We start from the raw sequence: 13658 nt of genomic DNA, 5'->3' as shown, positions 1-13658 counted from the left end.
GCCTTAGCTGCCGAATGGATGGCCTGACATTCCCCTGCAGACTTGGCTGAAAGAAGTCTGAGCTCACTGTTTCTGCCACTGTTGACAGGCCATCCAGATCCTAAGGAAAAGCAAAGCTCCTCCATGTCATGATACTGCCACCTCCATGCTTGACATTTAGAATGCAGTTCATCCATCCAAAGGGAGGTTCATTTGGTTTTCACCAAATTTCTGGATAGTATTCAGAGGTAAAGGAGAAGTCTCACTGAAGAGCACCTGGATGATCCACAATACGACTGAAAGAATGTTCCCTGGAAAGATGAGTCAAAAGCTCAACTTTTCGGCCACAAAGATCAATGTTTTATGTGGAGAGAACCAAATCTGGCCTTCCATAGTCTCCTAAACTCCTTAGATAACCCCAATAAAATATTAAAGCAGAGTCTGAAACAAGCTGTTCATGCTTAAGGAGGAACTTAAATGTCACGAGGAGGAATGACATTTTGAAGCACTTCTGGAAGGAGGAATGGACCAAAATTTGTGAAAGCCAAAATGAGAGACTCATAAATAGTTACAGGAAAACCTAATTGAGATCATTACTGCTGACAGAGGCACCATAAGTTACTAAATCTAAAGTGTTGGGCTACTTATTCACACGAGGATATGTACCGATGGATCATTTTTCTTAAATAAGTCATCCAAATATATTTGATGTCTTTGTGATATACATTTAATCTGGTTTGCTTCTTTTTTTTTTGTATTATAACTTTCATGAAAATATAATTACGTGTTAGGCCTAAAATATACAAACGTACCAGCCAGCCTAGGGGGATCACAAACTTTTTCTCAGCACTGTACAATAAATGCTCACGAGTTTTGTCAGAGACGCTGAAAGCATGTTCTAATTCAGATGAAATGGGCAGGAATGTTTATTGACTGTGGCTTTTAGAGCTCGCACATCCATATGCTTCCATTTGATCTTTTTCCCTGCCTCCTGCCTGTGTAGACGGGATTGCTTGAAACTGCAAGGGAGTGGACAGGCTCCGTGCCCAGAGTGGTTGTATGTTTTCTTTTAAGGAGCTGGCTTGACTGATGGGCCATAGATCAATAGAAATTAATTCATTGGATCTGAGACAGGGGCTTATTAGAGAAGCCTCGAACAGAATCCCCCCGAGAGCACATCTAATAAACCAGCCCCATCTGATGCTCTTCATTACCATTTACATAGATCCCCAGGCATTGCAGAGAAAATGTGTCCATGCCCCTTTGTGTGGAGAAATTCTGCGTCAACAGGAAAGGCCACAGAATGAGACGGGAAAGAAATACAGGCCAGGAGCTACAAGTTTCAGATTAAAGCACAGAAGTGTTTCGTAAGAAGGTTCCACATCTGTTGTTCCCAGCCACTGTCGGCAAAAAAAGCGAGCAAGTCCTTCTTCTGAGTGTCTTTCATAACCGCAAAGGTTTTGTTACATAAAAAAATGCCACATTCTGAAAAAAACTCTTCCTGACTTCTGCTGGAAGTTAATTTCTGCGTACATTTACTTACACGTCAACCATACATCAAGCTGTAGTTTAGATTTTTGTAGGTGTCAAAGAATATCGAAAGTAAAGACGTATTTGTAATACTACTGCTATTTTGTAGTTTTATTAGTTATAACGGAACAAAATGCAGGTACTGTAGTTTTCAAGTTACACGGCAGAGAAGATGGAGTAACTCGAAAACAAATCAGTAAATCAAAAACTAGTTTTCCATAAAAAGACAAATAAGAACTGTAGGAGGGATGTGTTCTAAGTCCACTCCCAAATGAAAATGAGTACACATTTATTCAAGGAAGAAGGCTCCACAGCCTGTTTTCTTTTCCTTTCAGCATGGAAAAAAACCTTTACCTGTCCCTTTGCAGCCTACGCATGCTAACACTGTTCTCTATTTGAATGTCATTTTATTTATTTAGCAGAGGTGAGAAAATGGAAGATGGCAAAGGCTGTCTGTGTGTCACCCACGTGATTTAATTAAGATTACTATATTCTCGCAAGCATTAGGCCAAATTGCATGTTGGTGTCCATGCCAAAGCACATTAGAGTGATAAAAATACGTTCTCCTAAATTAGGTATTCTTGAATTGCATGAAACTAAAAATGCTCATCTAATTATAGCCAAAAAGGTCATTATCACCTAAACATTACATATATTACACTTTCTACAGTACATACCGTATAAATTCTTGTTAACCTGGTATTTGTGACTAAAACACATCATAACACATAAAGGTTACAGAAATAGCTTTGCACAGAATAAGGTCAAAATGGCATACTCTATCCATGCAGACACAGAAAGTAGGCACTGGGCATCAGTGATGTTAACCCATAGCGTGGGATTCATTTTTAAATAGTCAATTAAAATGGGCAGCCTTGAGATCTTGACAGATTGCCTTTCACTCCAGAATATCTGGCAACATTTTGTTTTCTATTAGATAGTAAGATTCTATTTCTATTTCTATTTCTATTTCTATTTCTATTTCTATTTCTATTTCTATTAGATTGCCAGGACACTACTCCTCTGTGTGCACATACTCCAGAAGGAACACGTGATTTTATCCAAGCCTATTTAAAGATGCAGGGGCAGGCAGAGACTCCTACCGCAGAGTAGGAGTCAGGCTGCAGAGCCAGCGCATTGAAATGATGGATTGTTCGCCCTGTGCTTGTTCTGAATGTTCGATAGACTTCCAGTGTTTTGATGGAGTGGCGGGGACAGAGAACTGACCTGAATTGGACTGCACAGCTCATGATAGTGATTAATTGGTCCCACGCTTTAAAGTACGAACAGCGCACATCCAGTAATGTCCAGCGATTCAGGAACAAAAGATTGTGGCCTTATCTGTGACAAAAAAAAATTCTCATGAACCAGTAATTTGTGCCTGGCATACTAAGTAATGCAGAAAATGGAATATGAAATGTGAAAATGTGTTAAACATTTTCTAGCAGGACACAATAATGTCAAACCTAAAGACAAATGCTTGGAAGATGTAGATTGCAGAGCATAACAAGAGCAATAATAATTCAATTTAAACCAAGAGTTGCCTGCCCAAATTCTACCCTGAAATACAGTCCAAATGTCTAGCTTGTAATTTTAATTCTGCAGACCACAAAGGTGTAAGCACAAAATATGGTACAACCAAAAAACACATTACAATACATGAGCTGAACCTAAACTGTAGCCCCTTCACATCAAAGAGATGTTTATTCAGACTGCGTTGCTAGCACAGTGAATGGTGATGAACCTTATGTGGCACATTACCATACTGTGGATCCTATATTTTATAGCCACCAGACTTTAAGGAAGACATTTCCTTGAGAAATAGGTCACCATTCCTGAAATCCCACCTCTTTGTGTCACATCACATATCAGATGAGTTGTAATCTAAATCCATTTGTGATTAGTAAAAGGACGTTTTCTGTTCTGGTGTGCTCACGTGACTCTCAAACATTTCTGTATTACCTCAGAAGTCAGCCTTAGCTAATTTCTTTATGTAGGACACTTAATGTTTAATGAAGATGCAAGTAACTATAGTAATATGGTTGTTAAATGTAAAAGGCTGTTACTGTAAAAGAGAAGAATAATACCCGTGACCTCTCGTAATATAACTTTTAGTTGGAACCATTGCATTATGTGTTGAGGGGCAGAATCGATTAAGCAGCCATATTTTTTTGAAAGGCTGGAAAATTCCAGCTGCCACTGCACAGGTGCAGTTTGTCCTTCAGGCGCATGTGCAGTACAAGCAGGGAGAGGTCCATGTTGGTCTCGTCCTTGTGGGCTTCACTGTCAAAGTATTTACTGTACTGCTCTTTCTAAATGCAGGTAACATGCAGTTCTTGTCACAGGTACAAAAATAGTTCTTATTGTTTCTCCTTTGTCACGACTAAGCTACCATAATAACTTACAGTACTTCTAATGGATTTGTGTCCATAGCACATTCTGCTCTATGCTGCATACTTTGTTTACTAGCATGTGTGCTGAACATTGGAAGTGTCCATCCGGAACACTGGCCATTGTCCATTTTTGAACATCGGACATGTCCATCCAGAACACTGCCCATTGTCCATCCATGAACATTGGATGTGTCCACCCAGAACACTGGACATTGTATATGCATGAACATTCGGCAATTGTCCATCCAGAAGTGTGCCTCATGAGACAAAATCTGTTTTCTACCTCTGTTAGCTGCAACAGTCTTGTCCACTAAGTTGAGCCTGTGAGGTTAAAAGCCTACTAACATGGGAGAGTAGCACTGTCATAGATACCAGCTTCTGATATATCCCAGTTGTCTCTTGATACGTACTACAGGCTTGAATAGAACAGTCCCGTTCGTGTGCACAAATGATACCAGTCATGCCCCTGGGCTCGGACAACACTTCTGGGAGGGCCTGCAACACAGGCTATTTATGATTGATGATCAGTGGATAAACTGGAATTCACTCCAAAAGCTACTAATACTGGCTGCAGGTTCACTTGATCTTCTTTCCTCCCCACGTCTTTGGTGGTCATTAAAGCCAGAAAGGTGCATGTTGAGTTTTCCATCAGAATATGACGAGAGTTTGTGATGCACAATGTGGTCCTCTGATTCTAGTACATTTGGTTGTAAAAAGCTCATGCATTTTCTACCAGCCAAATTTTGGCTATGCAAATAGCACATTGATGATCATTTTGCATGCAAAATACCTCTAAGTAGTATTGTCTCCCTGTCAGCTCCAGATGACTGTTATAAACTTCTCTGTACTATGATAGTAGGGCTCAGGAGGAAATTAAAGAGTTGTTTATTATGTTGCAGCTACAAAATTGTGGAGTTTTCTGTCCAGTCATATTGAAGGTTCACTCACAGTGGCTACCTTTCAATCAAGGCTAAAAATCTATTGTATGTATTTATACTCAAGATATCTGACTCAAGATGCTCAAGATAGAGGTTTAAATCAGTATTTATCTATCTGTTTTGGGCATTTTGAGGATTTTACATTTCTTCTTCTGTTAATTTGTTGGTCTGTAATTTTTATACCTTACTCTCTATTTTGATAAAGCTTGAATCTTGAATCTGGCACCAATGACATTCTACAGTATAAAGAATAAGATTTAAATTATACAGAAATGAGTGAAGGCAAAAAGTTTTCCGTAATTCTTTGAGTCACTCCTAACAGAATATTGTAACATGGACTCATATTTCTAGTTGGCTAAAACAATGTGTTTTTGTTTTCAACATTTTGTATATACAGTAGCTGAGAGCTTTCAGGCTACTGCAAAACCTTTGATTTACTGCTGTTGATCCTACTCTGAAAGTCATCAGGCAGGATTTCTCCTTTACGGGACAGATCCTATAATATTCTGATCTTCTAAACAATGAACATCAGGTCCAGCTTTCTCAATCTAATTCAAAAAGCATAGGATATTAAAAAACCTGTACTCTCCATTAGCTCTTTGTTTTAGTGTTGCAGAGCGCATTCAAGTAGTTTATGATGTCAGTACATTAGTTATCTCCACCTCCCTCTAGATTCAGCTTATGTGGACACACTAGTGTTAAAGGAGAAAAAGAGTACCCGATAAAGACCACAGTTAAGAGCACTGTAGAGGAGTTTGCCTCTTTTGAGCCCAACAAATCTCTGAACAGTGCTGTGTGTGCCTGCCGTTATTTCTCTGTCTGATTCAGTGTACCACTTGTGTTCTCCAGAAAGAAAAAGATGGAAAACTCTTTGTAGGCTCTGCCTCTTGCAGTCCAGTGTTCGTCTCGTCTTAACGATTTTAAGCTACAGTACCTTACTTGGCCTCACGGTCTGTAACTTGATATAACATGTGATAGTGGGCAGTTGAATTCAATAGCTTCTCAGCGGTCCAACTCTGCCCTCCTGAAGAGAAACAAGTAAAAAATCATATTTAGGAATATTGCAAATTTGAAGTCTTAAAAAGAGATCAAAGGTAATAGACTGTTTATTTATGAGTAGTCCTTGAAGGTGTAAAGCAAACCTGGTAAAGCAGGAAATTTAAAGCTGAAGTATTAGTGATATACATCGCAATTACAACAGTATAACAATTATATTTTATAACTTGTAATCTATTCTGATTTTTTTTTTGCAGTGCTGTAAAATCAGTTTAAGGAGCTACCTGAAATGTACATGAAGTGACAGTGCACAGAAGTAGCTTTGTTGTTATTTTAGAAACTCCCACTGTGCATGTACTAAGGTCTGATTGTGTGATATAGCAGTTACGCAGCACTGATCTTGACTTAGAGATATATTTAGAAATATTCTGATTTCAAAGTTTTCTCCTTTAATTATTTTAATTATGAGCAATATGTAACCCAAGGAAGGAGTTAGAGCACTTCTTCAGCTGCTGGGGATATATAAGGAAGAGAAAGTACAGTACAGAATGAACAGTACAGACTAAATGACATTCCTGTCCTCTGTCCCCACATGGTCTGCAGTTGCTAAACTATTTACTGCTGTACAAATAAATCTGGGAGACACTCTGTGGCAGTTTTGTATTTTGCAAAGGGCACTATAGCAAATATAACTGGCACAGTCTGCCCCTGCTGTCATCACAGTATTATCATTTGTAAAACAAACTGGGATATTCCACATCTGTATTTATATAATACTGTAGGAAGTATTGTAGCTAAACAGGGTTGTGTAGACTTGGGACTTGTTTTGTTTCTGTTATGGGATAGTTCTTTTTCTATCTGCGTAATACAATCTCATTATCCTAAATTACAGCACCGTACAGACGTTGAGAGAAATCTGTGTGTAGGTATTCTCCGAGATAAAGTATACAAGCTTGCTATCTGCCTTTTAGATTTCATTTGCAAATCATATTTCACTGAATGTGAAACCATTTTAAAAAATCACCAAGAAACATTCAGCATTTCTTTGCTGAGCTGTGGTATCCTGTATCTTGACTGTTAGAAAATGCTGATCCTGTGCTTTATGCCTTAAATGAAGGTGAATGCTTTTTAGCCAGTAAGGTACTGGAAATCGTTCCAAATCAACTTCTATACAGTAATACAATTTTAAGTGTAAAACTGACCTGAATACCTTGGTTAAATAAACATTATTAAATCACCATACTCTTAATTACATTGTCATTTAGGATTAAAGTATACATGTCACACAGCAAAATATATCCAAGTACGTGGTTGTTCTTTAGTTTTATCTGAATTTTTTTTTAAAGTAAGAAGTCTACAAATATAATACATTTAAGATGCTGTAAAAAGTAACTGCCTGTGAGATTGTGATGTCAATCCTGTACATATAGAGACAAAAAAAGTCCTAAATTGTCCCCCAAAAAAGGATATTCCTTTTAAGACCTTCCGTCTGTTGTTTCTTTTTCATCTTCTGGAGCTTGGTTCTGAATGATTTATTCATCTCGGGAAGTAGGAACATACGAGTCTTGCTAGCGAGTGAAGTACGAGGTATTTCCTCCCCTGCAGCTAACAGCAGGTCAATGGTGTCAGGCTGGCTTATGCTAGTTAAAATGCATCAGTTAAGGCGAATCACATTTGCATATGTAAATCATTTGAAATCGAGCTCCAGGGTTTAAAAACTTGTGCAGGAGAGACGGAGTACAGAAATGACAGAGGAAGCTGAGGTGTAAGTAAAGAGATCTGAAACATAATCAAAACAGGTGAGTTGCCTTTATGACTCTATTGTCTGTATTGGCCATCCCTCCTACCTCCTATATTCTTCTGTATTAATGCTTCTAATATTCATAGCAGTTTGATTCTTTTGTTCGTCTGGTGAATCTCTCACCTCCCAGCTCAGTGACACACACTTACTCAGACAGAGGTGAAGTCTCCTATGCCAAAAGGCCAGCCCCCTGATGCAGGATAATGCAATGATAGCCATTTGCCTTTGGGATATTCTTGGAAAATATGTCACCGTTGTAACAGGCTCAGCTAAACTTTGTCTCTCTCATCTCTGAGAAATGAAGCTGATGTATTTCAGAATGAAGCAAAGTAAAAAGCTAGGTTATAGTACCTTCAGAGTTAATACTTAAGAAGCCATATGCCTTTTTTTGTGGTTGTCAGAAATTAGTGTTTGTTGCTAATCATGTTTATTTTAAGGTTAAGCATTTAAGGTTAAAGTACCCAGAAAACCATCATATACCCCTTTTAAAATAAGTTTACTAAATGGTGTGACATGTTGTTTTTGCAGTTAAACTTAGGATTTAAAAGGAGCTGGGAGATTTTTAAAACAAAGGAGGAAAAATGCAACTCTCCTCCAACGTACTGTAATTAATGGTCAGACTGTAGAAATTGTCACAACTACAAGTACTTTTTTTCTCAGTAAACTAAGCTATCTCAAGGTTGATAGGACCATCCTAACACTTTTCTACACGTCTTGTATTGAAAGTGCCTTAACATACTGTCTCACTTGCTGGTTTGGTAACAGTACCATTGATTGTAACAGGCTGGAAAAACTAGTCACCTAAAATATCCTCTACGAACAGAGGGTGGCAAAGAAAGCAAAGTGTTTTATAGATTGTGTCTCTCATCCCGACCATAGAAAGTTCACACCTTTCCAGTCCAGGTGTAATACTAATAGACACAGAAAATATTTCACCTCCCCCTGCAATATCTCTTTTGAACAATGTTTCAGAACTATCTTCTCCCTTATCTTGCTGTAACACTATTGCACTGACTTCTTGCTTGGTAAAATTGTCTGTCATTGTGTGGTTATGTTGGGAGAGTGCTGTAAAACTTAATTTCCCCAATGGGACAGTAAAGCTTGAATTGAATTGTTAGACAACATAAAAGTGCCTCGTTCTTCAAGGGTAACTGCTTGAAGTTGCACACAGATTTAACATGTTTTCTCTAAAGGCTGTTTTTTTGTTCTCTGCTGTGTTTGCAACATTTTTGTTTAAATTAAAAGAGAGGGTAAAATGTACAATACGTTGATTCAGATATAGAAACGTTGCACATACAGTAGTGAAATAATCTCAGAAAATGTGTGGTATTTTCTGTTTTGTCTTCTGCATTTGTGATGCAGGTGGAAGGTGTGCCTTGTCACTCAAGAGTCACAGTAAAATCTCCAGTCACCCTCTGATAAAAAGCTAAGAACACTGAGTACCTCGTTGAAATGAACTGTGCATCTTAATAACGACAGCTGTCTTATGGACCGTATTTGCTTGTGGCACATGAGACAAATCACTGGTTTAAATGAGGACAATGAACTTGTGAAGAGCTCTTTGTGGTAAATGTAGCTAAAAGTGCTATTAACAGGAAACAAAATGAATACAGCGAATTTCACTTTCACAAGAGCAGAGCCGGAATTCAAAATGACCCATCTCTCCCTCCAAACTGGCACTCCCAGGGTGCTTTCTAATTGTGTTTTGTTTCCATACAATATGTCTAAAGGTCGACCGAAGGTCGTTAAATGCAATTTTCCAATTAGCATCGCAACAGACTACCATCGTGTGACAAATCTAGCTAATGAGGGAGCCTCTCCCTGCCCTCTACCTATGTTCCAACTTCTGTACTCAGCATTCACACCTCTGCGTGGTCTCGTTTATGTATTGTGATGAATGCTCCAGGTTCGGGGTCGCCACTGTGGGGAATTACGGGCTGTAGATGACGATACAAGGTCACTGACAGTTTTATTACAGTAAGGAGTGCTAATCACAGAGGCAGAGAGAGAAAGTGCAGGCATCCGCTGCATGCAGAGGAGGAATTCATGTTGTTTATTTTAACTGAGTGCTATAAGTTGTGATTACTGTTTTTTCGTTTAGTTGATTAATGTCAATTTAAATTAACGTAATGCCAATGCATTAGTACTTCAATTATCTTATAAGGGAAGGTTACTTATGTTTTTTAACCATACATACTATATACTATAGTACATCTACTCTGAACAAGCTGCAGTATGTCCAAAATTCAGCAGCCAGAATCCTGACCAGGTCTAGTACAAGTGTTCACATTACTCCTATCCTGGAGTCCTTGCACTGGCTTCCGGTCAAATTCCGCGTAGACTTTAAAATCCTCATGCTCACCTACAAGGCTTTACATGGCTTGGCACCTCAATACCTGTCTGAACTTTTATCGCCCTACTCCCCACCTCGCAACCTCCGCTCTTCAAATTCTGCCCTCCTTACTGTCCCCCAAGCCCGTCTACATTGTATGGGCGACAGGGCCTTCTCCTGCTATGCCCCCAAGCTCTGGAACTCTTTGCCCAAGGATATTAGAGAGTCACCTTCTCTAAACTCCTTCAAATCCAGACTCAAAACCTTCTTCTTCAGAAAAGCCTTTACTTAACTGGTTCAATTCTTCACCCCTCTGCTCTTCTTAATACCATCTTCCACGGTCTCCTCTATTGTTATTGTTGTATTGTTGTAATTATAATTGTGTCCTGTCTTGTGAAATTTTCTTATTTATTGTTGTAGTCTTCTTATTTATTGTTATTGTCATCCTGTAAAGCGCTTTGAGAAGCCACCTTTAAAGGCGCTATATAAAATAAAGATTATTATTATTATTATTATTATTATTATTATTATTATTATTATTATTATTATTATTATTATATTACATCATGCGATGGTATAGGTGTGGGTCTTGGTTATATGCGGATTTGGCTACTTGTGACAGTTTTCTGCACCGAACACTACTGTATTGTATTTTAAAGGTCATTTTTGATATTTTTAAATAGTTGGCTAGGTTTGGGTGACTTGCGAGGCCCTTATGATCTTACAGAGCTACTGCATCGCTTCTCTGGCGCAGTGGGTCTCCTATTTAAAAAGATGAATCTGAAAAGTTTGCGCGTACAAACTTCTCTCCTCTTCCCGCTCTCAAGGTCCTAAGGGTAAAAGCCAAGCTTCTGAGCAGCTGGGGGACGAGGCAATAAAAAGAAAACCCATCGATGAGGCAAAACTAAAAAACAAGCTGAGCCGTTCTGTTGTCACGCGAATGTGCGTCAGGTTTTAGTGCTTCGAACTGAAACAAATCTTTTGCAAGTCTTGTTCCATTCTCCTCCCCCAGGCTGATACTTTAACACGGTTTTTATCTGAAAGATGAATACAGCACAACAGCCCAGGATTGCAAACACTTCGATGATTAGAAATAAGCACTCTTTGGGAATTGCAGTGATTGTCGTACCTTGAGAAGGGTTCTTTGATTCTGTTTACATAAGCACTGTGATTTGCTCCTTATCTTGGGTAACTGTATGGCGAAGGAACAAAAATAAAGTCTTAATTGTCCTTTTCCACATACAGGGCATATAAAACCATAGAGGAAGATGACCTGAAGTTTCCATTAATATACGGAGAAGGGAAAAAGGTAAGGCCAGCATTTGTCGACTGAGTGGTGCTTGTTTGACCTTGCATTGCTCACAGAAATTCAAGCACTAGCGCTTGTGTGTGCTCTCAGTTCTGTCAGCCCCAAGGAGACCTGTGTCATCCAGCAATTTTCTGACCACTTTATCCAATACAGAGTTGTGAGGGAGCCAGAGCCTATCCTGGCAAGCAATGGGTACAAGGGATGCCAGTCCATCATAGAGCACACACAGACACAGACGCTCTCACACCAGAGCCAATTTTCCTTAACCTACCAGCATGTCTTTGGACTGTTGGAGGAAACCAGATCAACAGGAGGAAACCCACACAAACATTTGGAGAGCATACAAATTCCATGCAGACAGCACCCCAGCAATTGAACCCAGGTCCCCAGTTCTGCAAGGCAGCACTTCTGACCACCATGGCACTGTATCGCCCTTAGATCTGTGTCAGTCTCTTGAAATCTTTCCTTTTGCAGTGCAACATCAAAGGAGGTAGTCTCGGGAACTCTCCTGCAGGTGAATCATGAAGTCTGCCTCAATTGACGTGGGGCGTTTCAAATAACAGTGTCGCTCGTTCAGAACGCCTGGGGCTGTGATTGCAGGGCCGTTTGGAATCATTCAGATATCACACGTGGTTCAGCTTGAACACACAAGGTTAAGCCTTCTTGATGCAGTTGGAAAAAGTATGTCGGTTGTTGGAGGAAAAAATTGAATTTGTGGTGTTGTGAAAAATGCCTTTCCTAACACTGAGAGCTATTTAAGGAAAGTACCCTTCTGCCCCCCTAAAGATTTCCATTGGATTGTAATCTTTGGCATCACTTTGCAGGGAGAGATACAGTCTAGTTGAATTCCAGCACACATCAAAAGCCTGGTAAAGGGTCTGCTGTGCTAATCAGAGAACCATAAATCCCAAGACGCTGCCTCTTCTGTGCCTGAGGAGTGAGAGTACTTTGAACACTCAGTCAAGGATCTGCCAAGAATACTGATTACAGCTACCCCCCCCCGCCTTTTTCTGAGATCTGCCCTGTTCAAATAAGCAATTTTGGCACAGATGACATGTGCATCACAGACACAAGCACACAGAGAGATTTAACACAAGCGCAGCAGTATCTGCAAGGTTACCCTTGAACATCACGCATGGCCCGACACATTCAGTATGCCCATGCAGATTAATCATAATGTTCGAACAGCTCTGGAAGAATTCTGTGAACACTGGTTTAGTCCACTTTGGGTGCTCATATTAATATGGCAGCAGAGGAGAACAAAAAAGGAGTACAAATGTGGAAAGGATAATCTGGGATGAGGATTTATAACTATGCTGTAAAGGAGCATAAACAATTCCACTAAAGTAGACTGCAATCTTGGAAAAATGTACTATATTATTTCTCACTTGTTTTTTCTGGATTTTGCCAAAATTTGGATCGTATTCTTAATATTTTGTCTCCGTAAGTCTCATAAGCATGTTTTAAAGGACGTTGTATACATCGGCAGGCGATTGGAGTGAATTGATCTCTGGACATTTGCACCTATATTAGCGAGAATAAGAATTTAACAGAAGGAAACAAAGAACTGGTGCAGTCTAGACTCCCCCCCCCCCCCCCAAAAGAAACCTCTATATCATCTTCAGCTGCAGACGTACCAAGTGCAACTGGCGAGCAGCGAGCAGTCAGAATTGTTGAGATTTCCTGTCTTCGCAGGCTCGTGTCATGGCCACCATCGGAGTCACGAGAGGCCTCGGAGACCATGACCTCAAGGTGCACGACTCCAACATCTACATCAAGCCGTTCCTCTCCTGCTGTCCTGAGGTACGGCTGCCCAGTCCCCTTTTCCCGAGGGTGCGAGGATACGCCTCTTTATTCAAAGGGTGGTGGGAGCGTGGAACAAACTATCCGGCCGTGTTGCCGAAGCCAAAAACCCAAACAGGCTAGATGGGCTTCCTCACCTTTGTTATCTTTCTTGTGCTCTTATATTCACAGGGCAATAATTTATTTACCGGTAATTTCTCTCTCCTTCCTGTCAGTCCCAGAGTGCTTTCCAACTGTGTTTTTTTTTTACACAATATGTTGTCTTAAATACTCCACATAATTAAAGGGGAACTGCAGTCCTAAGTCTCTGATCCGGTTATTAAATTGCAGTAGCAAAATAAATCCATTGCCGGCATAGACAAATGTTGTATAAATTGTGAATTAAGCACAAAATTGTGAACTTTGTGAAATTACTGTAAGTCACCATGTTGTCGCAAACCCCTGGACTCACCAGGGTTGAGAGCAAGAGTTTGTGAGAAGCGGCCCTTCCTGCTCACTAGTCACCGTACTGACTAATGTAATGGGATGTACGAGTGAATAAGTGCAGGTCGTGCAGCAGACTTTTGCTGCAGAAATG

At 39.8% G+C, this 13658-nt stretch overlaps 1 protein-coding gene across 2 annotated transcripts in view; it reads left to right on the top strand.

The window, feature by feature from the left end:
- The window catches only part of ppm1h (protein phosphatase, Mg2+/Mn2+ dependent, 1H), a 77008-nt gene that overhangs the window by 56897 nt on the left and 6453 nt on the right, over positions 1-13658 (top strand). For both annotated transcript variants that reach the window (XM_088646680.1, XM_088646679.1), the window contains exons 7-8: positions 11215-11278; positions 12974-13081. In XM_088646680.1, coding sequence (XP_088502806.1) covers positions 11215-11278; positions 12974-13081 — 172 coding nt within the window. The remainder of the gene's footprint in view (positions 1-11214; positions 11279-12973; positions 13082-13658) is intronic.

The sequence above is a fragment of the Lepisosteus platostomus genome, chromosome 9 (assembly GCF_059453375.1).
Source record: "Lepisosteus platostomus isolate fLepPlt1 chromosome 9, fLepPlt1.hap1, whole genome shotgun sequence".
In the NCBI taxonomy this organism is placed as follows: domain Eukaryota; kingdom Metazoa; phylum Chordata; class Actinopteri; order Semionotiformes; family Lepisosteidae; genus Lepisosteus; species Lepisosteus platostomus.
This window is presented reverse-complemented; position numbering and strand designations above follow the sequence as displayed.